Genomic DNA, 25518 nt, shown 5'->3' with positions numbered 1-25518 from the left:
TTCTGAATGTGAGATGAGTCAAATACCCCCCACCCCATTTTCTCCACCCCACCCAGGCTCAACCACTCTTAGGCTGACAGTGAAGAGAGACATCCCGTTTAATGTTTCTAAATTTGATGCCTGTGTTGATTATCCACACTTTGAGCAAATCTGTGCATATTATGGTTTCCCAATGTATGTGTTTCGGTTTATTTTAGTAGAATAAAAGAGAAAAAACATTCTTCCTCTTTTGGAGTTGAGAAAAGGGGAGAAATGACAGAGATGAAGTAGAGTCTAAGACATGGAAGAGGTGCATTTTGGGACATGGGAGAGGTGTATTCTGGGACATGGAAGAAGTGGGTTCTTGGACATGACAAACTGGGTTCTGGAACAGGGAGGAGTAGATGCTAGGTTATCATAGTAGAGGCAGATTCTTAGGTCAGGGACCAGGTGGATTTTGGGACAGAGATGAGAGGTGGGTTCTGGGACAGGGAGGAGGTGGGTTCTGGGACATGGTGGAGGTGGGTTCTGGGACAGGGTAGACGTAGGTTCTGCAACATGGAGGAGGTGAGTCCTGGAACAGGGAGGAGGTGGGTCCTGGAACAGCATGGAGGTGGGTCTTGGGACAGGGAGCAGGTGGGTTGTGGGACAGGGAGAAGATGGGTTCCGGGACAGGGATGAGGTGGGTTCCGGGACAGGGACGAGGTGGGTTCCGGGACAGGGTGGAGGTGGGTTCCGGGACAGGGAGGAGGTGGGTTCCGGGACAGGGGGGAGGTGGGTTGTGGAACAGGGTGGAGGTGGGTTGTGGAACAGGGGTGGAGGTGGGTTGTGGAACGGGGGTGGAGGTGGGTTGTGGAACGGGGGTGGAGGTGGGTTGTGGAACGGGGGTGGAGGTGGGTTGTGGAACGGGGGTGGAGGTGGGTTGTGGAACGGGGTGGAGGTGGGTTGTGGAACGGGGGAGGAGGTGGGTTGTGGAACGGGGGGGAGGTGGGTTGTGGAACGGGGGGGGGAGGTGGGTTGTGGAACGGGGGGGGGGGAGGTGGGTTGTGGAACGGGGGAGGAGGTGGGTTGTGGAACGGGGGAGGAGGTGGGTTCCGGAACAGGGTGGAGGTGGGTTCCGGAACAGGGGGGAGGTGGGTTCTAGCACAGGAAAAAGGTGGATTCTAGAGCACAGGGAGGAGGTGGGTCCTGGGACAGGTTGGAGGTGAGTTCTGAAACAGGGAGGAAGTATGTTCTGTCTCAGAGAGGAGGCCGGTTCTGGGACAGGGAGGAGGTGGATTATGGAACAGGGTCGAGGTGGGTTCTGTCTGAAGGAGGAGGTGGGTCCTGGGACAGGGAGGAGGTGGGTCCTGGGACAGGGAGGAGGTGGGTTCTGACACAGGGTGAAGTCAGGTTCTGGAACAGGGAGGAGGTACGATGTGGGACAGGGAGGAGGTGGGTCCTGGGACAGGGTGGAGGTGGGTCCTGGGACAGGGTGGAGGTGGGTCCTTGGATAGGGAGGAGGTGGGTTCTGGAACAGGGAGGAGGTGGGTTCTGTAACAGAAAGGAGGTAAGTTCTGGAACAGGGAGGATTTGGGTCCTGGGACAGGGAGGAGGTGGGTCCTGGTACAGGGAGGAGGTGGGTTCTGTAACAGAAAGGAGGTAAGTTCTGGAACAGGGAGGAGGTGGGTTCTGGGACAGGGTGGAGGTGGGTCCTGGGACAGGATGGAGATGGGTCCTGGTACAGGGAGGAGGTGGGTTCTGGAACAGGAAGTAGGTACGTTCTGGAACAGGGTAAAGGTGGCTTCTGGAACAGGGAGGAGGTGGGTTCTGAGACAGGCTGGAGGTGGGTTCTGGGACAGGGAGGAGGTGGGTTCTGGGTCAGGGACCAGGTGGGTTCTGGAATAAGGATGATAAATGAATTCTGGGACAGACATGAGGTGGCTTCTGGGCCATGTTAGAGATAAATTCTGGGACACAGGAGAGGTGGGTCTGGGACAGAGACAGATGGATTGTGGGCGGGCCATCCCACTCTATGCTCCCAGAACCCACCCATGCAGTTTCCCTGGCGCCCCTAACACATCCCGTAGCCACTGTTAGCTTGTCTCCCCCAGGTCTTAGCTCAAACGTCACCTCCTCCAAGCAACCTCCTTGGGGCCTCCATTCGCAGCTCATCAGTCCCCCCTAGTCAGACAACCATCCTGCCTGTGCTTCCCTTCCTAAACCCTACCCGGCGGTGAGGGTTCCCTCCCGCTAGACGGTGGCTCACTGAGGGCAGGACCCGCTAGACGATGGCCCACTGAGGGCAGAACGGGCCTGAGCGCTCACTGCGCAAGCCCAGCGCAGCAGGCAGGGACGGGGACCCAGGCTGGCCCATCGTTACTGTACTGAGCGAAAGAGTTTTCCATGAGACTAAGAATCTGGTTTGACTTGCGGTTTCATTCCAAGTGCCCGAGGGCCTCAGAGTCCATGTTGAGTCCATCAATAAAGGAAAGAAGGCGTTAGGGCGAGAGGAAGTGAGGTCGCGGGGAAGTGAAAGAGAATGAAAAGGAGGAAATGGAGACGAGGGCGACTCAGAGAGGAACAGAAAGACAGAGGGAGGGAAAACAGAGAAAGAGCGAAAAACGAAAGAGCGGAGGAAGCGACGCGAGCCTTTCTTAATGAATGACTGCACACTTGTCGCCGCCTGCGCGCACCCTCGGGCTGGGCGGGCGCTGCGTCTCGGGGCGCAGTGCCAGGACCCTCTGGAGCGGCGGCGGGCCGGGCCTCGGGTCGTCTCCCGCAGGGCTAGCGCAGGTGCCGGGTGCAGGGGGGTCCCCGGCCCCGCCCCGCTGGCCCCGCCCCTCCGGCGCCCCCACCCCCGCCGGCCCAGCGCGCGAGGCATTGTGGGAGTTGTGGTCTTCGCGGCCCCGCGGAGCGCAGCGCGGCGTCTGCACCGGCGGGGGCACCGGCGCGGCTTGGGCTCCGGCTGGTGCTCCGGCTTGGACTCCAGCGGCGTGGGCTGGGCAGCGGCCGGGCGGCGGCTCCGCGGCACCGGGCAGGGGGCGTCCGCAGGTCCGCGCCCTCGGGCGGCGGCGTCTCCTGGGTCCCGACAGCCGCCCGCGCGCCCGGGCGCAGGTAAGCTTCGTCTGCTGGGGCTGCTGGGGCTGCTGGGGCGGGAGGGCGGCGCGGCCGGGCCGACCCCGGGACGGGGGTTGGAGGCGGGAGCCGGGCAGCTGCAGGCCCACGGCCCTCCCTTCCCGGCGCCGCCGCCGCCGCCGCCCCCGCCAAGGATGCTCCGGGACCCGGGCGCCCGCATCCTGGCCCGGCCGAGGCCAGCGCTCGTACGTGCTTAGTGCAGCCGCCTCGGAGCCGAGCATCACCCTCCCTAGACCTCCTGCTTCTCCTCCCTGCCCCATCGTGGTCCCTTGCTCCATTTGCCTCCTCCCCTGTGACCCCTCTTTCCTCACCTCCTGTCCCCCTCTCCCAGACCTCAGAATCACCCACTTCCCATATTTCACGTGGTGACCCTCCTCCCCTGTCCCACGAATTATCAGGCGCCATAAACCTCCTTCTACAATCTTGAGCTGATCGCCCACTTTTCCTGGCAACACTCACCTTTCCATCGTCCCATCCCCCTCCTCTCCTGAACTCCTGGTGGTCACCATCTGTGTTAACCCATCTTCAGCCCTCCCCTCTTTCCCACTCTCCAGGGCAGGTGGGTGCTGAGAAGCTGGCCAAGAGAGGGCAGGTCCCCAGGTCTGCACCAGGAAGGGCTGGCCCCAGGGCATATCTCTGGCTTCTGAGTGGAGAGGGTGACATGCATCACACACCTTGCCCAGGGCTGTGCTGCTCACTGGGGGGCTTCCAGGGTGACTTGGCTTCATCCTGAGGGTGAGCAGACACTCTTTGGCATTGGGCAGCCTCTGGGAATGGACATCTGAAGTAGATTGACCAGGTCAGGTCTGAGACCAGCTCTCCCAGGTGTTCATGGTGTCAGAAGTTGTCTTGGATTGGACTTGCCCTCCAACTGGCCATGGATTTGAACTCAATTCCCCAGAGCCAACTGAGCTGGAAGATCTGGGGTTGCATATTATTAAAGTGCAGAGCTGCGGTGAGATGTCCCCATCCCTGATGAGGACAGAAATAACACAGATGACAGTGAACAAATGCGTGAAGGAAACTGGAAGCTACTGTGGTCACTGGGCAAGGAGCTGTCAGGGGAGTCTCTCCCCTTCCCACTGGGTAGCTGTGAGGATCAAACGTTTGAAGCAGTGCTTAATAAACTGCCAGTCACTCTACAAATGTAAGTGTTTCTTTTATTGTCACAGTTCAGCTTTGAGCTTGTAAATCCACCTCTGGGTGCAGGGGCCTATAGGCATATTTTGACTAAAAGTGACTGACAGTTATGAAAAGTCCTCACTTGAGCTCTCAGTGCTATTTATGATCTCGGGAGGAGGGTCTGAAGCTGGGGTTCAGAATCTTTTACATTCTTTTGCTTACAGCTCGGCCTTGGGGAGGGCTCATGGCTGGGTCTGTACAGAAGGAGGCTTTCCTGAGAAGAGGGTAAGGGCTGGGGTGTCCAGTGGAGAGGTTTCTCCATCATCCACCGTTTTCTGTGTCTGCATTTTGCTTGACTTAAGTGATTAGCAGGGCTGATGGGAACTCACACTTCACAGTTGCTTGTTAAATTGTCACCATCTCACTCTTAGAACATTTAAGAAAAAAACCTCTCCTCCTGACAAACCCAGTTGAAAAGTTCCAGTTAGGGGTTTAGCTCAGTGGGGGGAAATCCTTTTAGTGAAAGTGCTTGGCGTCACATAGATGATCGTTTCACACTGAATTTCAGGAACTCTGGGGTTCTGTTTGGGAGGTGGCTTGCAAACAAAACATCTTTCATCTGGATTTTCTTTCGTTTTCCTAAAGAGGTAACAGCTGCCAATTTATGGTCTAACAAGGAGAGAAACAGGGGGCTGAAGGGATTTCTTAACCTCTAGTGAGTCATAGCCTTTTCCTCATCTCCTCAATCTGAGAAGAAATTGAGAACGTGTGGGAAAGAAAAAACAACAACAATTTAGCTTCTAACCTCCCCACTCTTGTATTTTTCCTAGAAACATAAAAAATTTCCATGAATATTCAGCATGTGTGTTTTTGACTTACTAAACATTATAGTCAAGTGATTATTCAACCGAAACTGGGAAGAAGCAAGTAGGCAGTTAATGAGCACCTAAGGCTTCCCTTTCATTTTTAGCTTAGCAAGTCTGGGGACAAAAAATCCACTTGACACATGGGGCAACAAGAGGATTTACCTTTAACTGTTGGAATTCTGAGTCTTGCGATACCTTTCTCCCATGCCCCACCTTTGGAATACCAGCTACTCGTTATGGGATGTCACCCATCCTAGCCGTCGCCTGCATATATTGGGTGCTCATTATGACTTGATCATTGTCTATCCGCCATCATTCATCTTCATCCGGTGAGATGAACATGAACCCCATTTCACGGATAAAGAAACTGAGGCAGCTGGGCATGGTGGCTCACACCTGTAGTCCCAGCACTTTGGGAGGCCAAGGTGGATGGATCACCTGAGGTCGGGATTTCAAGACCAGCCTGACCAACATGGAGAAACCCCATCTCTACTAAAAATACAAAATTAGCTAGGTGTGGTGGCGCAGGCCTGTAATCCCAGCTACTCGGGAGGCTGAGGCAGGAGAATCGCTTGAACCCGGGAGGCAGAGGTTGCGGTGAGCTGAGATCGTGCCACTGCACTCCAGCCTGGGCAATAAAAGTGAAACTCCGTCAAAAAAATAAAAATAAAAGAAAGAAAGAAAGAAAAACTGAGGCTTAGGAGAAGTGATCTGCCCAAGGTTGGGATGAATCCTCAGCTGGGCCCATCTCTCATTTGGCTCCTCTCTGCTACGACGCTGCAAGAATTTTCAGGCCAAATTTAGTCCCCTGGGAAAAGGGAGGGTACAACTTTTCCGTTGTTTAAGCTGCCCTCCCATATTTCTGAGAGAGAAGTGAGAGCGTCAAGTACAAAAGGAATATTCTACGCTGTGCTCCTTGAGTATCAGGCTTGTAGAAGCAGAGACCTGGCTGTTCTCATGGTATCAGAAGAAGCAGGATGAACAAAAGGTGTGGAGAATGCTGGGAAACATGGCTGGGGTTTTAGAGACTTAGGCAGCATGACATTCAGGCCCTCTTAGGTTATTAGGACAATGAGGGTTCCGGGTCCTGGCCCTAACCCCCAGCTAGGTAAGTAGCAAAGCATTTCTGGCTGTTTTGGAGATGCTGTTGGCTGTGGGAAACTGAGGCAGAGACCTGGAAGGGCTTTTATTTTCATTCTACCTCCCTTGTTTTCCTTTCATGACCCTGTGGGTGAGGCCAGTAGGTAGTCTCCAAGTGGGTAGACAGAAAACGCCCTTTGCTGCAGGCATGACCTCAGAGTGCCCACTTCCTCTTCCAACTTGGTATTAGCCCAACCTCTGTCAGAAGGGCAGCAGAATGAAATAAGGATGATGAAATGCTTGCAAAGAGAAAGTGAAATGGAGAATATGCAGTTTTTAAGTCCCTTTGCCATTTTTAAGATGCTTTTGAATCCAGGATTCTTTGGAATTAAAGGTACAGCAATTACAGGAGTATATGAATTGATTAAATACCTATGATGAAACAGTACAGCAAAATGGATAGACATGGGCCTTGAAGTCAGATGGTGTTTGAGTCCCCGCCGTGGCTGTGTAACTCTTATGAGTTACGTTACTTCTCTGAGCCTCAGTTTTCTCATCTGTAAAATGGGGATAATAGCACCCTCCTATGGAGAGCACAAAGCAGATGGGACTGCTGTAATTATAAGCAGTGCTTGACACAGATGAAATGCTACCGGCCTTTTGGGAAATGGGAGTGGCAGTAGAATGGGGAGGCAATACACAAGATTGCAAAGTGTGACCCGCACCAACTGGGATCCCACAGAATGATCTAACACTTTACATTTCATTTGAGGACTTTTCCAGGTGTAAAATTTATGCTGATTTTTTTTTTTCCATCCCAGGTTTGGTTTTCCTAAACAAATCCTTTCACAGGGACCGACGGCACTTGATAATGTGACAAAAACCAGCCTCTTCCACCCTACTGCAGTGACTTTTGCCAGAAGTGGAGCAGTGGGCACGGCCGACCTTGTCGTTCATCAATGCCGCCCCTGGCAGGATCTGAGGATTGGTGGCAGCCATGCCTCCCCCTGCCCCAGTCGCTCCTTCCCCCCCACGCTGATCTGCATGGTGTGGGCGCCCTTGGGACCCCCGAGGACTGATTGTCTGACCTTGCTTCACACCCCCAGTAAGGACTGCCCCAAGATGTCGCTCGAGTGGCTGGTGGCCTGGAGCTGGTCGCTGGATGGCCTGAGGGACTGCATCGCCACCGGCATCCAGTCAGTGCGGGACTGCGACACCACCGCTGTCATCACTGTGGCCTGCCTCCTGGTCCTGTTCGTGTGGTACTGTTATCACGTGGGCAGGGAGCAGCCCCGGCCCTATGTCTCCGTCAACTCCCTCATGCAGGCGGCCGATGCCAACGGGCTGCAGAATGGCTATGTGTACTGCCAGTCCCCCGAGTGCGTGCGCTGCACCCACAACGAGGGCCTCAACCAGAAGCTGTACCACAACCTGCAGGAGTACGCCAAGCGCTACTCCTGGTCCGGCATGGGCCGCATCCACAAGGGCATCCGCGAGCAGGGCCGGTACCTCAACAGCCGGCCCTCCATCCAGAAGCCCGAGGTCTTCTTCCTTCCCGACCTGCCCACCACGCCCTATTTCTCCCGGGATGCACAGAAACATGACGTGGAAGTGCTGGAACGGAACTTCCAGACCATCCTGTGCGAGTTTGAGACCCTCTACAAAGCTTTCTCAAACTGCAGCCTCCCGCAAGGATGGAAAATGAACAGCACCCCCAGCGGGGAGTGGTTCACCTTTTACTTGGTCAATCAGGGGGTTTGTGTTCCCAGGAACTGTAGGAAGTGTCCACGGACGTACCGCTTGCTCGGAAGCCTTCGGACCTGTATTGGGAACAATGTTTTTGGGAACGCGTGCATCTCTGTGCTGAGCCCTGGGACTGTGATAACGGAGCACTATGGACCCACCAACATCCGCATCCGATGCCATTTAGGTATGTTGCAGGGACGGGGGTCTCCCGGCATGCACATTTGCAAGCTCAGCCTCTCTCACTCATGGGAATCAAAACATCGCGAAAGCTCAAATGGTCAGAATTGTGCCTTTTCACATTGTTCATTTTGAGCAAAAACTGATGAATTGCATGTAAACAATTTTGACAGCAGAGATTGAGTCAAAAAGAAATCTTGTGATTGGTGCAAACCTAATTTCTGACAGCAGCTCTGTGCAAAGAACTTTCTGCAGTGACAGAAATGTTCTCCATCTTCATTGTCCAAAATGGTAGCCACTAGACACATATGACTAATTGAGTGCTCGAAACGTGGCTCCTGTTAACTGAGGAACTAAATTTTAGTTTAAATAGCAGTGACACATACGGCTAGTGGCTACCGTATGGGGACAGTGTAGTTCTAGAGCCAAAGACTTGTTAAAATGATTACCGAGGTTCATAATGCTGTCCAGGAGGCTGTGAAAGATACTTCAGCGCCTTTGCAGTCATCAAGGATGAAATGATCCTTAGTACTAAGCTTCTTTTACTCTGATTCTGAGAAAATTGGTCATATGTGTACTGTGTGTGTGACTGTGGTTTTGCAAACAAAATCTGGAGTTAGACGGCCTTTGCATCTTGGCCCCACCACGAGCTGTGCTATTTTAGGCAAGTCACTTCACCTCTCTGAGCCTCAATTTCATCATTTGGGAAGTGGAGGTAAAAAGATCTTCCCCTAAAGAGTTATTCTGAGGATCAAATCAGATAACGTGTATTGTAAAGTATGTATGCACACAGAGCCTAAAATAGAGCAAGTATTCAATAAAAGTAGGCTTAAAACAACTTGGTCATGGAGATATTAGTTCCACAGAATGCCTTATTCCTGGTGAGTGGCGATAAAAAGCTGGTCTGTGGGATGGTGGCATCACCGGTTAGCATCCCAGACTAGAGTGTGCAGAGACAGCTTCAGCAGCGTCCAGCTTTAGAAAGTTCGCAACGCTGCCTCAGCTTCAGAAGGGAGGAAGGAAGAGCAGCGGAGGAACCTGGTGCATGGGTTGGAGCAGGAGTTTCATAACCATGTTCTGCGGAGGAGCCTCAGGGTTGCCTGGGAAGGAGCCGGAGCTGGGGGCCCCGAGCCCTCTTCACCCTTACCAGCTCTGCTTCTCCTGCTGTCTGTGTGGAGATTCTGAGTAAGATGTGGTTTGGATGGAGGATGTCACTGCGTTAAAAAAAAAAAAAAGAACGAAAGAAAGAAAAGAAAGAAATATAACTAGATTTGAGCAATTGACATGGTAGGAATTTCAAGAGTAAAGGGTGGACTGGGTGGAGGCTCTGGGGGAGTGGGCCTGAACTCCCAGTCAGCGGTCAGCCGTGAGACTTCGAGCAGGTCACTGAGTCTCTCTCTGCCTCAGTTCTTCCTCTGTAAAATGGGGAGATGTTACTTACTCCACAGGATTGTTGAGAGGATTCAATGAGTGGCATCTTACATGGCCCCTTGGCAGGGTGCCTGGCACATGACAGCATATGATGAATGGGAGCTAGTAGCTGTTATCAAGGACTGTGTTGGACCGTGTGAAAAATGATCCATAAGACATGGACCCTACCCCCAGGAAACAGTGGGAAAGGAACAGGCTCTGGAAGCAAACAGATCTGGACTCAGGTCCTGGCCTTACCCCATTTGCTGAGTGACCTTGGGCAGGGCTCTGAACCTCCTTCAGCCTCCGTTTTCTCCTCTCTAAAACAGAGATCATGATTCCCACTTGCGGGCTGTTTTGAGGAGTGGGAAGTAATACGCGTAAAATGCGTGGCAGGTAGAGGGCAGTGGACAGTAAGCTAATCTAAGTGATGGGATGATAATCCAGGTGATGGTCATTAGCAAAACTGCCGTGCGAGGGGTGTCCTGGGGAGGTGGATCTGATGCTGGAGGATCCCCACACAGGAATCAGGTGCCACCAGGGTGGAGCGAGGGAGTGGAGTCGTCCCCTGGGGCTAGGGGAAGCCGGGTCTAGGCTTGCTGGGGAGGCCAGTAGTGTGGGCTGAGGTTGGACAGGTCAGGTGGGAGCAAACCTCAGAGGCCCTTGATGCCAGGCTTGAGAATGGAGGCCGCGGGCAATGGGGAGTGATGCTCTTCTTTTGAAAGGTTTGCCTTTATGTACTGTTTTAAAACTTCAGAATGACATCAAGGAAGGGCATTTGGGGACTGATGTGGTAGAATTTCAAACAGGTGTGAGTAGGAAGCGATGGTAGCAAGGAATATCTGGGGTCTGCTTCCTGTAGATTAATGCTTGTTGTTTATCTGTACAATATGCATGCATGTGTGTGTGTGTGTGTGTGTGTGTAAAACATGATGCCCACACTGGCTCACACTGTGGCCTGTGGCCTGTCATTTCCTTCTCAGCCCAGCTAGGTACTTGCCAGAAAAAGTAGGCCCTCCATGTTCCCGTAGATGGCAGGAAACCTTCTTGGAAGACATCCCACTGTGGTGTGGCTTGTTCTCCATGGCCAAGGCGAGCTCCCTGGTTGGGTTTTCTCAGCGTTTCCTTCTTTACACTGTCTTGCCCACATTAATATCCACCCAGGAAGGAAACAAAGGTGTGTTAGATTTACATGACCATGTGTGTTGACAGAGAGGGAGTCCAGAGAATGAGGTCAGAAGCAGGATAAGCCTGGTGCGTACCTGGTGGCCACACCTCTGCTGGTTACCTGGCTGAAGGTGGAGGCACCTGTGGTTCCAGAACTGTGCTCTTGAAATGCCAGTGCTTTCTCCTCTTCTGCCTTCTGCCTGAGCTGTGACTGATGGAATTGTCCCTGCGAAACACTGAAGCCCCAGCCACTGCTCCTCACTAACACAGCCCATTTGTTCAAGGCATATTTGCTGAGCCTTGCTGTGAGCTACTTCTAGAGGTGGCATCACCCGGTCCTGACTTCATATGGGACCACAGGACAGCTTCAGGCCCACCCCCCACTCAGCATCGTACACAATGCTGGGATATTCCAACTGCACTGCCACAAACTTCCAGAAAACCGCCTCTGAAACTCCTCTGAAACTCACCAGGCAGATGTTACCAGGGAGGCAGACACTTCATGAAAATGCATGAGTATGTTCAGCAAATTCTAGCTAAAGAAGCACAATTAGACTCTTGTGTTTCTTTTCTGCATGTCATCAGATTTCTAGGTGGTCTAGCTGGCTGGTAACAGTAGATCAACTCATGTTCCCCTTGTCCACCCTGAGTGCCCGGTTGCCGGCCGCCTGAAGAGTGGGGGCCGCCGGTGGACAGAGCCCTTTCTCTAACCTCCTTCCTGCCTCCTGCAGGGCTCGCTAGGGGCAGAGCAGCAAACACGGAGCCGTAGAAGAGCATATGGTACTATCTGAGGCCATGTGTGGGGCCTGTCACTGTCCCCAAGAGCCACTGGAATGATCTGTTTAGGGAAGAATTGAGCTCTTCTGCCAACTAAGCTGGTTTGTGGGCAACAGGCAGGAATGGGGGCAGGAGCAGAATGAAGGGGAGGCGGATAACAAGAAGCAGGGGGGTGTCGAGCCAGCAGGCCAGGCCATTTTTCTATTGCACCATGGCGTGTGGCGATGAATCATTTCGTGGCCCAGAGAAAGGGGAGCTTCCTTCTGAAACCCCAGGGTGGCTGTCCCTGCAGAGAACTGCCCATTCCTAAAGGCCTTCGCCACCTGAACCAGTCAGTAGGGGCACACGCAAAAGGAAAACGTAGCCTGTGAGGCCCTCCATCTGGGTGTCTTTACAGCCCTAACTCCTCCAGCTGCTGTGAACCGTAGCGGGAAATCATGGCTTCTGTCAGGATGAGCAGTCTCAGCTGATTTAATGAAAGGTGCATTGAGAGTTGAAACATATTAGGGTCCTCTTAGAGGGACAGAACTAATAGGATATATACACACACACAATATATATAATATATACACACATATATACAGATATACACATATATATGTATATATATGTATATATATTGTGTGTGTGTGTATATGTATCCTATTAGTTCTGTCCCTCTAAGAGGACCCTAATATGTTTCAACTCTCAATAGTGTATATATGTGTGTATATATGTATATTATATATGTGTATATATATGGGATATATATAAAGATATATATTATGTATAATATATATATATATGTAAAGGGGAGTTTATTAAGTATTAACTCACACGATCACAAGGTTCCACAATAGGCTGTTTGCAAGCTGAGGAGCAAGGAGAGCCAGTCCGAGTCCCAAAACCGAAGAACTTGGAGTCCGATGTTTGAGGACAGGAAGCTTCGAGCACTGGAGAAAGATACAGGCTGGGAGGCTAGGCCAGTCTCACTTTCTTATGTTTTTCTGCCTGCTTTATATTTGCTGAAAGCTGATTAGATTGTGCCTACCAGATTAAGGGTGGATCTGCCTTCCCCAGCCCACTGACTCAGATGTTAATCTCTTTTGGCAACACCCACGTAGAGGCACCCAGGATTAATACTTTGTATCCTTCAATCCGGTCAAGTTGCCACTCAGTATTAACCATCACCCATATTAACTACAAGAAAATCAGTCCAGGCACAGTGGCTAAAGCCTGTAATCCCAGCACTTTGGGAGGCCGAGTCAGGTGGATCTCTTGAGGCCAGAAGTTCGAGACCAGCCTGGCCAGCATGGCGAAACCCCATCTCTACTAAAAATACAAAAATTAGCGGGGCACGGTAGTGCACACTTGTAATCCCAGCTACTCGGGAGGCTGAGGCAGGAGAATCGCTTGAACCTGAGAGGCAGAGGCTGCAGTGAGCTGAGATCGTGCCACTGCACTCCAGCCTGGGTGACAGAGCGAGACTCCATCTCAAAAAGGAGTAATAATAAAGAAAAATCCACAATCACTTTAATTCTTCTGTTAATAGTATAACAACTAGCATTTATATCATTATGTCCAGTTTTATAACAGCCTGTTCTTTGGAGCCAGGCTGACTCAGCAACACTAAATGGTAACTTTTTAGCAGGTCATTTAACTTCTCAGTTACCCCATCTGGAAAGTGGGTGAAGCGATGCCTGTAAAGTGTGTATTTAGCACAAAGCTGAGTAGGAAGACACAGTAGGTCTTCAGTTATTGGTAACAAGGATAAAATCCCATAGCAGCCCTGGAAGGTTCAGTATGCTAATGTCCCCTCTTTACAGATGAAGAGGGTATGGCTCAGAGAGGCTGAGTGACTTGCCCAAAGTCACACAGCACATAAGGGTCGCAACCATTCATCTGTCCCCAAGTCCTCTGTCCTCCTCTCTCTGCCATGTGGCCTCTTTATTTGAATTATTACTCTGAACGTACTTCCTGGAACCATTATTTCTGGTTCAAAGAATACATTAAAATACTTTGGCTGCTGGAAGGAAAGCTATTTCATTTTTGTGCTCAAGGACATTCAGTCAGGGGAATGCCAACTTGCCCAGGGTCCTTGTGGTCACAGTGAGTCACTGAAGACAGACGAGACCACCACCCATCCCAGCTCCTCTTCCAGGACTCTGCTTCCCCCTGGGTGGGCCTTCCTCAGAGCTGTCGGGCTGACCGGACCCATTCTGAAATCACCAGACAGCCACGATGGCCCCTTCTTTTCTGGACATCAAGGTAGTGATGGGGGCCAAGTGTTTCTGTAGACCCTTGCGTTGGAAAGCGTGACTGAGGGTCACACATGGCAGTGTTCCAACCAGACCCCACTGGCCTTGGAAGCATACAGCTTTTTAAAAATTTTTTTTTATTTTTGAGACAGAGTCTCACTCTGTTGCCCAGGCTGGAGTGCAGTGGTGCGATTCGCCCAGGCTGAGGGTGGTGGCGCAGTCTCAGCTCACTGCAACCTTTGCCTCCTGGGTTCAAGCAATTCTCATGCCTCAGCCTCCCAAGTAGCTGGGATTACAGGCGTCTGCCACCACACCCGGCTCATTTTGGATTATTAGTAGAGAGACGGTTTCACCATGTTTGAGACCAGACTGGTCTCGAACTCCTGGCCTCAGGTGATCTGCCTGCCCCTCGGTCTCCCAAAGTGCTGGGATTATAGGTGTGAGCCACCATGCCTGGCCGAACATACGGCTTCTTACAAATGTTCCAGTCTGTTTCCTCTTGAACCTCAGCCATTACCTTAGAAGTGTCCTCCAGTTTCCCAGAATGAGGGCAGACAAAGAGCACGCCATCCTCCAGCCTCAAAATGGATTAAAAGGCTAGAACCCAAAGAGGAGAACACTGTGTGAGCCTTTGATTCTTTAATCGTAACTGAGATAGTCCTAGAGGTGAGACTACAGTAAACACAGTTACTGGGTAAGGCAGGGTTCTAAACCCAACCTCCCTCGATTTCTGGGGGTCCCCTGGTTGGGCTTCAAAGTGTAGTACAAATGTCAGTCTGTGACTTTCATCAAAGGAATCCATGACCCAGAATAGATGAAGCCAACGAAGGAATGAATTTTTGCCAAGAGCGCAGTGAGGATCTAGATGGTGGCTTATAAACAACAGAAATGTAGAACTCACAGTTCTGAGGCTGGAAGCCCAAGATCAAGGTGCCAGCAGATTTGGTGTCTGGTGAGGGCCTGCTTCTGGTTCAGAAACGACACCTTCTCACCGTGACTTCACCTGGTGAAAGGAGGTGGCCAGGAGCAGTGGCTCTTGCCTGTAATCCCAACACTTTGGTATGAGGATAGCTTGAGGCCAGGCGTTCAAGACCAGCCTGGACAACACAGCAAGACCCCATCTTTAAAAAAAAAAATTAAATTAATTGGGCACGATGGTGCACACCTATAGTCTCAGCTACTCAAAAGGGTGAGGCTGGAGGATCTCTAGAGCCTAGGAGGTGGAGGCTGCAGTGAACTATGGTGGAACCATTGCATTTTAGCCTGGGCAACAGAACAAGACCTTGTATCTAAAAAAAAAAAAGAAAAAAAAAAGATGTCAGGCCGGGTGCTGTGGCTCATGCCTGTAATTCCAGCACTTTGAGAGACCGAGGCAGGCGAATCACTTGAAGTCAGGAGTTCGAGACCAGCCTGGCCAACATGGTGAAACCCCATTTCTATTTAAAATACAAAAACTTGGCTGGGCGCAGTGGCTCATGCCTGTAATCCCAGCACTTTGGGAGGCCGCGGCGGGTGGATCACGAGGTCAGGAGTTCAAGACCAGCCTGACCCAAGATGGTGAAACCCCGACTCTACTAAAACTTCAAAAATTAGCCTGGCATAGTGGCGGGTGCCTGTAATCCCAGCTACTCGGGAGGCTGAGGCAGGAGAATTGCTTGAACCTGGGCGGCAGAGGTTCCAGTGAGCCAGGATCGCACCACTGCACTCCAGAAAGTTTGAGACTCTGTCTCAAACAAAACAAAACAAAACAAACAAAAAAAATTAGCCGGGTGAGGTGGTGGGTACCTGTAAGCTACTCCAGTGCCTCCCAGCTACTCTGGAGGCTGAGGCAGGAGGATCGCTTGAACCCGGGAGACGGAGGTTGCAGTGAGCCGAGATCACACCACTGCACTCCAGCCTGGGCAACAGAGACTCCATCTCAAAAAAAAAAAAAAAAGATGTGAAAGGAGGTAAAGAAGCTCCCTCAGGCCTGTTTTATAAGGGTGCTACTCCCATTTATTACGCCCCCGCCTTCGTGATCTGATCACTTTCCAAAGGCCCCACCTCCTAACACCATCACCTCGGGGGTCAGGTTTCAACGTAGGAATTTTGTGGGACACAAGCGTTCAGACCATAGCACGGGCTCCAGAGGGGCTGAGGCAGGTCAGGTGCTTTAGAAGTCAAAAACTCTCACTAAGGCAAATCACCCCCTGCCTCCTGGCCTTCCCTGAATCTTGCCTGCCTTCACTTTCCTTTCTCTGGTTTTCCTACAAGGTCTGAAAACTCCAAATGGCTGTGAGCTGGTGGTGGGGGGAGAGCCCCAGTGCTGGGCAGAAGGGCGCTGCCTTCTGTTTGATGACTCTTTCCTGCACGCTGCATTCCACGAAGGTGAGTGGCTGCCTTTCCCGCTTCCTTATTGTTTTTCAATGAATAGACTTTATTTTTTAGAGAAGTTTTATGTTTCCAGAAAAATCAGGCAGAAAGTACCAAGGAGGCCCCTTCGTATCACCCCATAACACATACACACACACAGTATTGACGCGTTGTTATTACCTAAAGTTCATCGTTGACGTTAAGGTTCACTCTTGGTGTTGTCCATTCATTCTGTGGGTTTTGACAAATGGATGATGACATGGACCTACCCTGACAGTATCATACAGAAGAGTTTCACTGCCCTAAAAATTCCCACGTAACGATCCCTCCAGCTCCCCATTTCCTTTTGTCCACCCTGCTCAGAAGCCCATGAAGCCAGGTTTATGTTCTCAGTGAGAGAGGAGGTGATCCGATCCGAGCCGAGGGACAGGATGGGTCCCTGCCCCAAAGCTGAGCACGTAGGGTCCAGCCCTGCCTGGACCCTGGGTCCTGGCTCCAGGGTAGTTTGAACCTCTCTTCTCACCCCTCCTTCCCCCCCAGGTTCAGCAGAGGATGGCCCTCGGGTGGTTTTCATGGTGGATTTGTGGCATCCAAATGTCGCAGCGGCCGAACGGCAGGCCCTTGATTTCATCTTTGCTCCGGGACGATGAGAGCATTTCCTGTGCTGGAGTCGGCAAGAGGGGCCGAGGCGGGGTCTGGACAGACTGTGGTCCGGTCCAGTCCCTACCGGTGTGATGATTCCATGCTCAGAAACCTGCCTCAGCGGAAAGCTCTTCTTTGGGATTTTATATCATGTCAGGTCCCTCTTTCCTTTGGTTATTGTAAATGGAAACTTTTCAGCTTGTATTTCCTTAGATTTTTTTTTTTCTCCCTTCCAATCATTTGCTTCGGAGATTCCTTTCCGGCCTAACAGCGCATTCCTTTGATTCTGTGACCAGAGATTTAGAGCCCTTGTAAGTCAGTCTTCTGTTGCTACTTGTTTTTTTCAGTGCTCTGAAATAGAGTAACTAAATGGTTATTTGTCTGAATGTAATAATGTAAAAACTTCTTGTGGTCATCTTAAAAAAAACAAAAAAACAAAAAAACTAAACTAAAAACTGCAAACCAGAGAGCTGGAGAACTTGGCCTCTGATGCTGGCACACAGGGGACCCTTCAGCCGCCCGAGGGCAGAGGGACAGTCTGCAGCTCCCGCACCTGACTGGCTTCATAGCTGGGTGGAGAGGCTGCCAGACACGGTCAGGATGGTGCACAGCTTCCAGCCCAGGGATGCTGTCACCATCGCTCACCTCACCCTAAACCTTGTCAGGTCCCTGATGGCAAAAGCATTGGGCCGGCAGGACTAGAGGCTACTCTTTAAACACGGCTTTCCTGCAAAGCTGAAGCTGGTGTCCCCCAGCGCCAAGCTTCGGCTCACACAGATCAGCCACGGAACGTGTGATCCACTTACCTCACTGCCTACAGAAGCCCTACTGCCAAACTGGGCCTGGAAAATTCCCAGTTTTAGCTGTTTTGAGTCCATGATGATGAACGTTAAGGCCACCAGGTTGGCTGATAGGAGCTGTAGGGGGATAAGACCTCACTCACCCAGCGACATTCGGGGAAAGCCTTTCTCTGGCAAAACTAGAATAATAGATCTGGCCAAAGTTTCTGTTTTGCTTTGGAGTTCTGTTGCCTATGGTTTTTGGTTTTTTTTTTTTTCTTTTATTTGTCTGTACATAAATGTTCAAACACTAGACTCGGAGATAGTGGAAGAGTTGGCCTTGTATCTTTGTCACAGCACAAAGGTGTGCACTGCGTGATGATGGCCCAAGCCAGTGTGTGCTAGTGAGGAGACAGAGACGACCTACACGCCCAGAGGACCCGTGGCCATTGTGCTGGTTTTCTGGTCTCCTGTGAAGAACATGTGGATCTCTTCCTGAAAGAAAAGGTCCCAGGAGACCAGTTTGAAGCACTCAGTCTAGAAATAGCCTGTGTTAGCTGATGTGTGAAAGCATAGCCAGCCAGCCACACTAGAGATGCCTTTTCTGAATAATATAGTATGAGCAGTGTCAGATTTATAAAGCCGAGGAGTGATTTGGAATATACAGCTGGTCGCAGGTGCAGGTCCAGTGTTTAGACCCGAATGGAAAACAACAGCTTCTAAGAGGTACAACCATCCAAAGAAAACACAATTAAAATGCACCAGGCAGGTACTAGCAAGTGTGCAAAGAGCACATGTCTACATTTGAGTAAAATGTCTACACAGATATTTGTCAGGGACGAGAATGCAGGAAAAGGCAGACATTTCAAACACACCTGAAGTTTTTTTACTCATTAAGTATCTTGTTAAAGAATCACTAAGGTGCATGATTTATACACATCCTGACTACTCTGCTCTGCGTTTACAAAACCAACAGCCCGCGCAGGTACCTAGCTACCTGCATTCATGTGACGTGGTTGAGGAACAGAAGATAAATAAAGGATCTTGCTGAAAACCAGAGTGAAGTGATGAGGTCATCTGTTGTAAAGAAAGACTTAGGCCAGGCTCGGTGGCTCACGCCTGTAATCCTAGCACTTTGGGAAGCTGAGCGGGGAGGATCGCTTGAGCCGAGGAGTTTGAGACCAGCCTGAGTAACATAGTGAGGCACTGTCTCTACCAAACAAAGAAGCTAGCTGAGTGTGGTGGTGCACACCTGTAGTCCAAGCTACTTGAGAGGCTGAGGTGGGAGGATCACTTGAACCTGGGAGGCGGGGGCTGCAGTGAGCCTAGATCGCGCCAGTGCACTCCAGCCAACATGACAGAACAAGACACTGTCCAAAAAAACAAAAAACAAAAAAACAAAGACTTGCCAGGCAGAAGAGGGCAAGTGACTTTGAGGCTCTTGTGTTTTGAGTCATGTCACAGAGACAGGTGGGTCAATAGAACTGATCGTGGATAGTGAATGAAGCAAAATGTCCCAAAGTAATGGGACTAGCGGGGTGGGGACAACAAGAGCACATCTAGGGTATGTTAATGAGCAATAGATGTCAAAGAACGAGGACTCTGGCTTCCGAGAAGCTGAGGATCTAGGACTCCGTGCCAGGAGTTTGTACCCTCGGGATCTTGAGCAAGTCCCTCAGCCTCTCGCAGCCTCAGTTTCTCCTCTGTGGCTATGTGCAGTACCTGGCATATAAAGGGCACCCAACAACACTGTTTCCCTTTCTGCCACAGCGGAGTAGAGAAACAGGTGAAGAGGAAGGTGGCCAGACGGAAGAGATGGGAAAATACATCGGGACAGCAGTGGGTGTGGCCAGAGAAGCCAGTGGCTACTTTGAATTGCCTGTGTCTAATCACAGGGGAAGAAACATGGCCCTCAGTAGCTACGTTTTTCATGTTTTTCCCTTTAGAAGAGAGGGAGACAGGGGGTCTCCCAGCCAGGAGCCCTAGAAGCAGCCGGGCTGTCGCGTGTTTTCGCCTGCAAGCGGGGTTCCAGCCAGCAGTCCTGGCCGGGCTGCCACAGCGAGCGGAAGGGAAGAGCGCCACTCGCCTGGGATTGCGATGTTTCTCACCCTCCCCAAGTGTGCATTGCCAACTAGGCAATTGCTAAACTAATTTACATCTTGTAGCTCTGGAGGCTCAAGGTGAGAAAGGGTAGCCAGCTGGTTGCAAACGGGAAATCCTGACTTCCACCCGAGACAGCCTGGATTGGCCTCAAGCTCCCTCTGTTCCCGTGTACTCGAGGCCAGACCAATTACTATTTGTACAAGGTCACACCCCGGGTCTTCTGATCCCAAACCATTTCTCCCAGGCACTTGCTCATCAGCCCCTAGAGTCACCCAGATTGTCTGGGTTCTGTCCTTGGTGACAGCGACTGAACTTCTAACATTGAGTGCTCTGTAGCATACTGTAGGGGAGAGGAGTGATCCTGGTGTGCTGGTCCTTGACTGTGGCTGCACGATGCAGTCACCTGGGAACTTGTGGGAAACCCCAAAGTCCACACCCCACTCCCAAAGCATCTTTTTTCATTGTTCTGAGAGTGGGGTCCAGGCATGGGTCTTTGTTTTAAACTCACTTCTGGTTATGATTATAACGTGTAGTTCGGGCTGAGGGTCGCTGCTGTGAGTAGCGAGAAGGGTAAGGCCTTTGAAACCACGCAGCCTGGAGGTTAAAGTCTGAGCTATGCCCCTGTGTAACACCGGGCAGGCCACCTAACCTTGGTCTCTAGAGGACAGCCACTGTTTTTTGTTGTCTGTTTTTGTGCTTTTGAGACAGAGTCTCACTCTGTTGCCCAGGCTGGAGTGCAGTGGCACAATCTCGGCTCACTGCAACCTCCACCTTCTGGTGATTCTCCTGCCTCAGCCTTGCGACTAGCTGGACTTACAGGTGCCTGCTTCCATGCCTGGCTAATTTTTGTATTTTTAGTAGAGACAGAGTTTAACCATGTTGGCCAGGCTGATCTTGAACTCCTGACCTCAAGTGGTCAGCCCACCTCTGCCCCACAAAGTGCTGGGACTGCAGGCGTGAGCCACCATGCCTGGCCGGCAGCCACTGCTTTTAACCCTGTCCTGCCAACAGTATGAGCCTCTTGCAAGACCATAACATCCCCAGGCTTAGTCCTTGGGTCTCCAGAGCTGGGCCCACGATCCAGATCCGACCAATCAGTCTTCCAAACTCTGCGCTACTGAGAGATTGGGTCAGGGCTGGGCACGTGATCCAAGTTCTTGCGAAAGAAAGGCCACTTTTTATTGGGTGGGTGGGGTGAAGGGAAAGAAGCCGAGAGAGAAACCCACAGAGGCAAGCGGGGCCTGCGCTGTGGAGATCACGTGAGTCCTCAACACAGCTCTGCCGGAAACCAGCTCTACCTCTGGACTTTTCTGTTACATGAGCCAATAAACGTGCTTTTTATTCGTAAGCCAAGTTTGAGTTGTGGTTTCTATCCCTTGCCACCAAAAGTCCTAATCCACTCTGTGAGTGTCAAGTGAGGTTTTGGTCAGATGCTATTATGTCGTGGTCTGGGTGGATGGGAGAGGTACTCCATATACATTGTCAGGATATAAATATGAGTAGCAGAGGCTAAGCACAAGATGAGGTGTTTTTGTTTTTTTTTTTTTGAGACGGAGTCTCGCTCTGTCGCCCAGGCTGGAGTGCAGTGGTGCAATCTCAGTTCACTGCAAGCTCCGCCTCCCGAGTTCTCGCCATTCTCCTGCCTCAGCCTCCCTGAGTAGCTGGGACTACAGGCGCCCGCCACCACGCCCGGCTAATTTTTTGTATTTTTAGTAGAGACGGGGTTTCACCGTGTTAGCCAGGATGGTCTTGATCTCCTGACCTTGTGATCCGCCTGCCTTGGCCTCCCAAAGTGCTGGGATTACAGGCGTGAGCCACCGTGCCCGGCAAAATGAGGTTTTTAAGGACCATCATGCCTGCTGCCAGCAACCTTCCGTAACATTTAACTCCCCAGCCGAGTCTTGCTAACCAGATGTAAACACAGGGAACAGGACAGAATCAGGCCACATATTTTAGAACTGCTGACAGATGGCAGGGAAAATACTCAAGCAGATTGCAGCTTTAGGAGGCAGGAGGCAGCACACACGGGGATTGGTTTACTTTCCGCCTCTTTCCCAGGCACACACATTGCTTCTCACTTCTGGGTACCTGCCCTTCCCCATCTCTCCCCGCTTCCCACACATTAGCCACCCCCAAGTTCAAGGTGAGGGCACCTGCTTCTTTGAGCATGGAGAGTACTGTGCACCCTACGAGATTCCTTCCCCTATCTTATCCTTGTCAACTGCACATTTAATACATGAGAAAACAGGCTCAGAGCGGGCAGTTGACATGAACAAGGTCACGCGGCCAGCTGGAGGGTGAGCGGGAATTGGAAGCCGAGTATCCAGGCTCACAGCACAGCGCATCTTCTGCAGTCTGGACACACGTCCAGGCCTCAGCATGCAGAAGGACCACACCTCTGACCCCCAGGTCCTTCTCCCTGTCCTGGGAGGCCACGTGCCTTCTCAGAACACCCAACAGGGCCCTCCATTTGCTGAGGGCCCATGATAGGCCAAGTCCTTACATACATTTCCTTTTCCTGTCTGTTTTAAAGAAGAGGACACTGAGGCTCAGAGACAGAAAAGCAACTTGCCCTGATCTCCAGCAATAAGTTGCAGAGCTGCAATTTGAACCCAGCTGTCTGACACCAAAGCTCATGTGCTCCTGCCACAGCCACAGGAGCCGGCCCAGCCTGGGTGGGGAGGAAGGATGAACAAGGTGCCTTTTAGCAGCACACTCGGCAGAGGACTTGTCTCCCTCTCCTCCCCATGGGTTCGGTGGCCAGGGCCCCAAGGCCTTTCCTTGGGGTGCTTGGCCCAGCCAATAGCGAGGCAGGGCAGGGGAGAAGGGTTCCAACTCTCGGCTTGGACCTCAGCATATACAGGCAATCATAAAACACCTCCCAGCTCTTGACAGGATTCCAAAGCACTCTCTGGGTTTTATTCTCAGGGGAAGTACAGCTAATTTCAGGTTTGGACATTTAAATCCTGGATCAACAGAAAAGGTGTCCTATTTTCACCTTGAAGCCCTTAGAATCTTCACTGTAAGCCTCCCAAACTCAACAAATATGTTGAAGAAAGAAAGATCTAGAGTAGGTTTTATTTCTAAGCTAGGATGCCAAGCGTGGGTCTGACACCTGCCCTCCCCCGTCTCCTCACAGAGAGCCGGGTGGCAGTCAGAATCAAGAAGCAAAGCAGGGGACAAATGCTTTCCCACACCCACTGCCCTTTTCCCCAGGAGCAGCGGTGGATTCAGGGGTTGGGACAGGCTTGTGTGTGTCGGGAACACAGGCTGAGTATTAGTGTGGGTTTCCTGCCACTCCCTCCGCCAGCTCCTTCAGGGCAGGAATCTATCTCCTTGGCTGCCTTCTCCACTGGGGCTGTCCCTCCCTGCCCCAAACCTAATCTGTGCCCATGTGTGTCTGCCCATTATCTGGCCTCCTCTCTGCTTCAGCCATTCCCCTTCCCAGCTGAACGACCACAGCCTCCTGGTGGTCTCCACTCTTGCCCAGTTTATCCCCTACTCAGGAGCTAGTGACCTTCCTCACAAGAATCAGCTCAAGTCAGTCCCCTGCATTTTTCTTCCTTTTCTTTGGGGGGGGAGTCAGAGCCTCACTGTCGCCCAGGCTGGAGTGCAATGAATCTCAGCTCGGCTCACTGCAACCTCCACCTCCTAGGTTCAAGCGATTCTCCTGCTTCAGCCTCCCGAGTAGCTGGGATTACAGGCACGCGCCACCACACCTGGCTAATTTTTGTATTTTTAGTAGAGAGGAGATTCCGTCATGTTGGCCAGGCTGGTCTTGAACTCCTGAGTTCAAGTGATCCACCCGCTCTGGCCTCCCAAAATGCTGGAATTATACAGGCGTGACACCGCGCCCGTCCCACTCCCCTGCTTAAAGGCTTCCCTGTGCCCCGCACCACGGCAACCTCGTGTGGGGCCCCAGCTCTTCTCATGCCCTAACCATGCTCTGTGGCTTGGCGCTACTGAGAGGGAGGGAACTGGGCATCACAAGGAGAAGGTGAGTTTGCAGGAGGATGAGGATGGATTTGTTTCCTGTGGCTGCTGTAACAAATGACCACACACCCGGAGGCTTACAACACAAACCCATGCTCTCGGTTCTGGAGGCCAAAGTCCGAAATCAGTTTCACGGGACTGAATTCAGCATGTTGACAGTCACAGGCCCTCTGCACACTCTAGGGCGGAATCCACTTCTTGCCTTTCCTGGCACCGGGTGGCTGCTGGCATTCCTTGACTGGCGGCCGCATCACTCCAGTCTTTGCCATCTTCACACGGCCTTCCTCTCCGTGTGAGTAACCTCCCCTTGCCCCTCTCCTAAAAGCACTACTTGTGAGGGCATTTAGGGGCCACAGGGTAAGCCAGGATCATCTCTTCATCTCAAGATCCTTCACTCAACCACACCTGCAAACATCTGATCCAACAAGGCAACATTCACAGGTTCTGGGGATTGGGACCTGATCTTCGGGGCCACCATTCAGCGCACCGCACACACAGGGAAGTGGCCTGTGGCAGGCAGGCCCACACCAGAGAAAGCCCTGCTGCTGCTACTCACCCACTCCGAGCAGGGCGGGGTGTTAAGAGCGCAGTAACTGGGCAGCATGGGAAGTACCTCTTAGCCACATTGGAAAGGACCACCAAGGGGGTTAAATATGCAAGAGAGACACCATGGAAGGCGACTTCAACAAAGCCCCTGGGCTCCGCTTGCTACCACCCTCTATCTGTGGAAGTGACAAGGGCCCAGAAGTCTAGCTGCTTCCCTCCAGGGGAGGAGACAGTTTGATTAGCTCAAACGTCCCCTCTGGGGGTCCTTTCCCAGGAGGAATCTGACTGCCACTTGATATGGTTTGGCTGTGTCCCTACCCAAATTTCATCTTGTAGTTCTCATAATCCCCACATGTCGTGGGAGGGACCTGGTGGGAGGTAACTGAATCACGGGGGTGGTTACTTCCATGCTGTTCTTGTGATAGTGAGTTCTCACGAGATCTGACGGTTTTGTAAGGAGCTTTCCCCCTACTTCACTCTGCACTTCTTGCTGCCACCATGCGAAGAAGGATGTGTTTGGTTCCCCTTCTGCCATGATCGTAAGTTTCCCAAGGTCTCTCCACCCTGCGGAACTGTGAGTCAGTTACACCTCTTTCCTTTATCAATGACCCAGTCTCAGGTATGTCTTTATTAGCAGTGTGAGAACGGACTAATACACCACTATTCATCACTCACGGGACCTTTATCCTTCCAGTTCACAGGTGGCAGATGGCTGGCACAGACGGAGCCAAAACACAGGCTTTTCTGCCCTGAAGAGCCACTAGAATCTGTGGTCCTGGATGACTGACAGTGGCACTCGGTGTCAAGTAGGAGTCCAGGGTGGGCGGGCTGTCCTGCAAACACTGCCTTCCCCTGGGAAACGTGGCCATAGGAGGTTGTGGTGCCCACTCCAGCAAGAACATGCTGCTTGGCTATCCGTCGCTGGGCCTGTACTCTGCGAGCGCTAATTTTGAGGGGATGGGCCTGGGGCTGTGGGATAAACGGTGTCCTAAGCGACCCCCTGAAACCTCTGAAATATTAGAACAGGAAAACAGCGGGCTAAGTGTTTCTTTTCTGCAGCCTCTGGGCCACAGTTACCAAGCTTTAGAGATGACAGCTGCAGCTGCCAGTGCCCTGGGGCTCTGAGCAGAACCTCCACTACAGAAACTAAGCAGGATCAAAGGAGGAAAGAAAGGGGCTCACCCGCAAAGTCAAGTTTCAGGACTTTACTTTTTCTGAATTAATCCAGGTGGATGAGACTTTTCCATATACATGGATAGGCTTTGTACGGTTCCATTTTGGGTCAGTGGAAGAATTTGTACAACACAAATGGCATTATAAAGTTGTCTTCTCTGGCCTGGTACTGGGGACCACTGGTCAAAGACAAGGCGAGACATTGCGGGGGTTTCCTGGAGCTGCAGCAACCATAGCAGAGAACCTGCAATG

At 51.7% G+C, this 25518-nt stretch overlaps 1 protein-coding gene across 2 annotated transcripts; it reads left to right on the top strand.

Annotated features, from left to right (window-relative positions):
* Nucleotides 1-2848: 2848 nt before the first annotated feature.
* ASPHD2 (aspartate beta-hydroxylase domain containing 2) lies at nt 2849-18510 on the top strand. Of its 2 annotated transcripts, none has more exons than XM_007975222.3 (4): nt 2849-3075; nt 6986-8094; nt 15932-16045; nt 16571-18510. In XM_007975222.3, the coding sequence occupies exons 2-4, from the start codon at nt 7209-7211 to the stop codon at nt 16678-16680; spliced, it is 1110 nt and encodes a 369-aa protein (XP_007973413.1). In that variant the 5' UTR covers nt 2849-3075; nt 6986-7208; the 3' UTR covers nt 16681-18510. The 2 variants fall into 2 exon arrangements, with proteins under 2 accessions (XP_007973413.1, XP_037863589.2); XM_038007661.2 differs by lacking the exon at nt 2849-3075 and adding an exon at nt 3294-4243 and having other exon boundaries at nt 16571-17048.
* The last annotated feature ends 7008 nt before the right edge of the window (nt 18511-25518 follow it).

The sequence above is a fragment of the Chlorocebus sabaeus genome, chromosome 19 (genome assembly GCF_047675955.1).
Source record: "Chlorocebus sabaeus isolate Y175 chromosome 19, mChlSab1.0.hap1, whole genome shotgun sequence".
NCBI lineage: Eukaryota > Metazoa > Chordata > Mammalia > Primates > Cercopithecidae > Chlorocebus > Chlorocebus sabaeus.
This window is presented reverse-complemented; position numbering and strand designations above follow the sequence as displayed.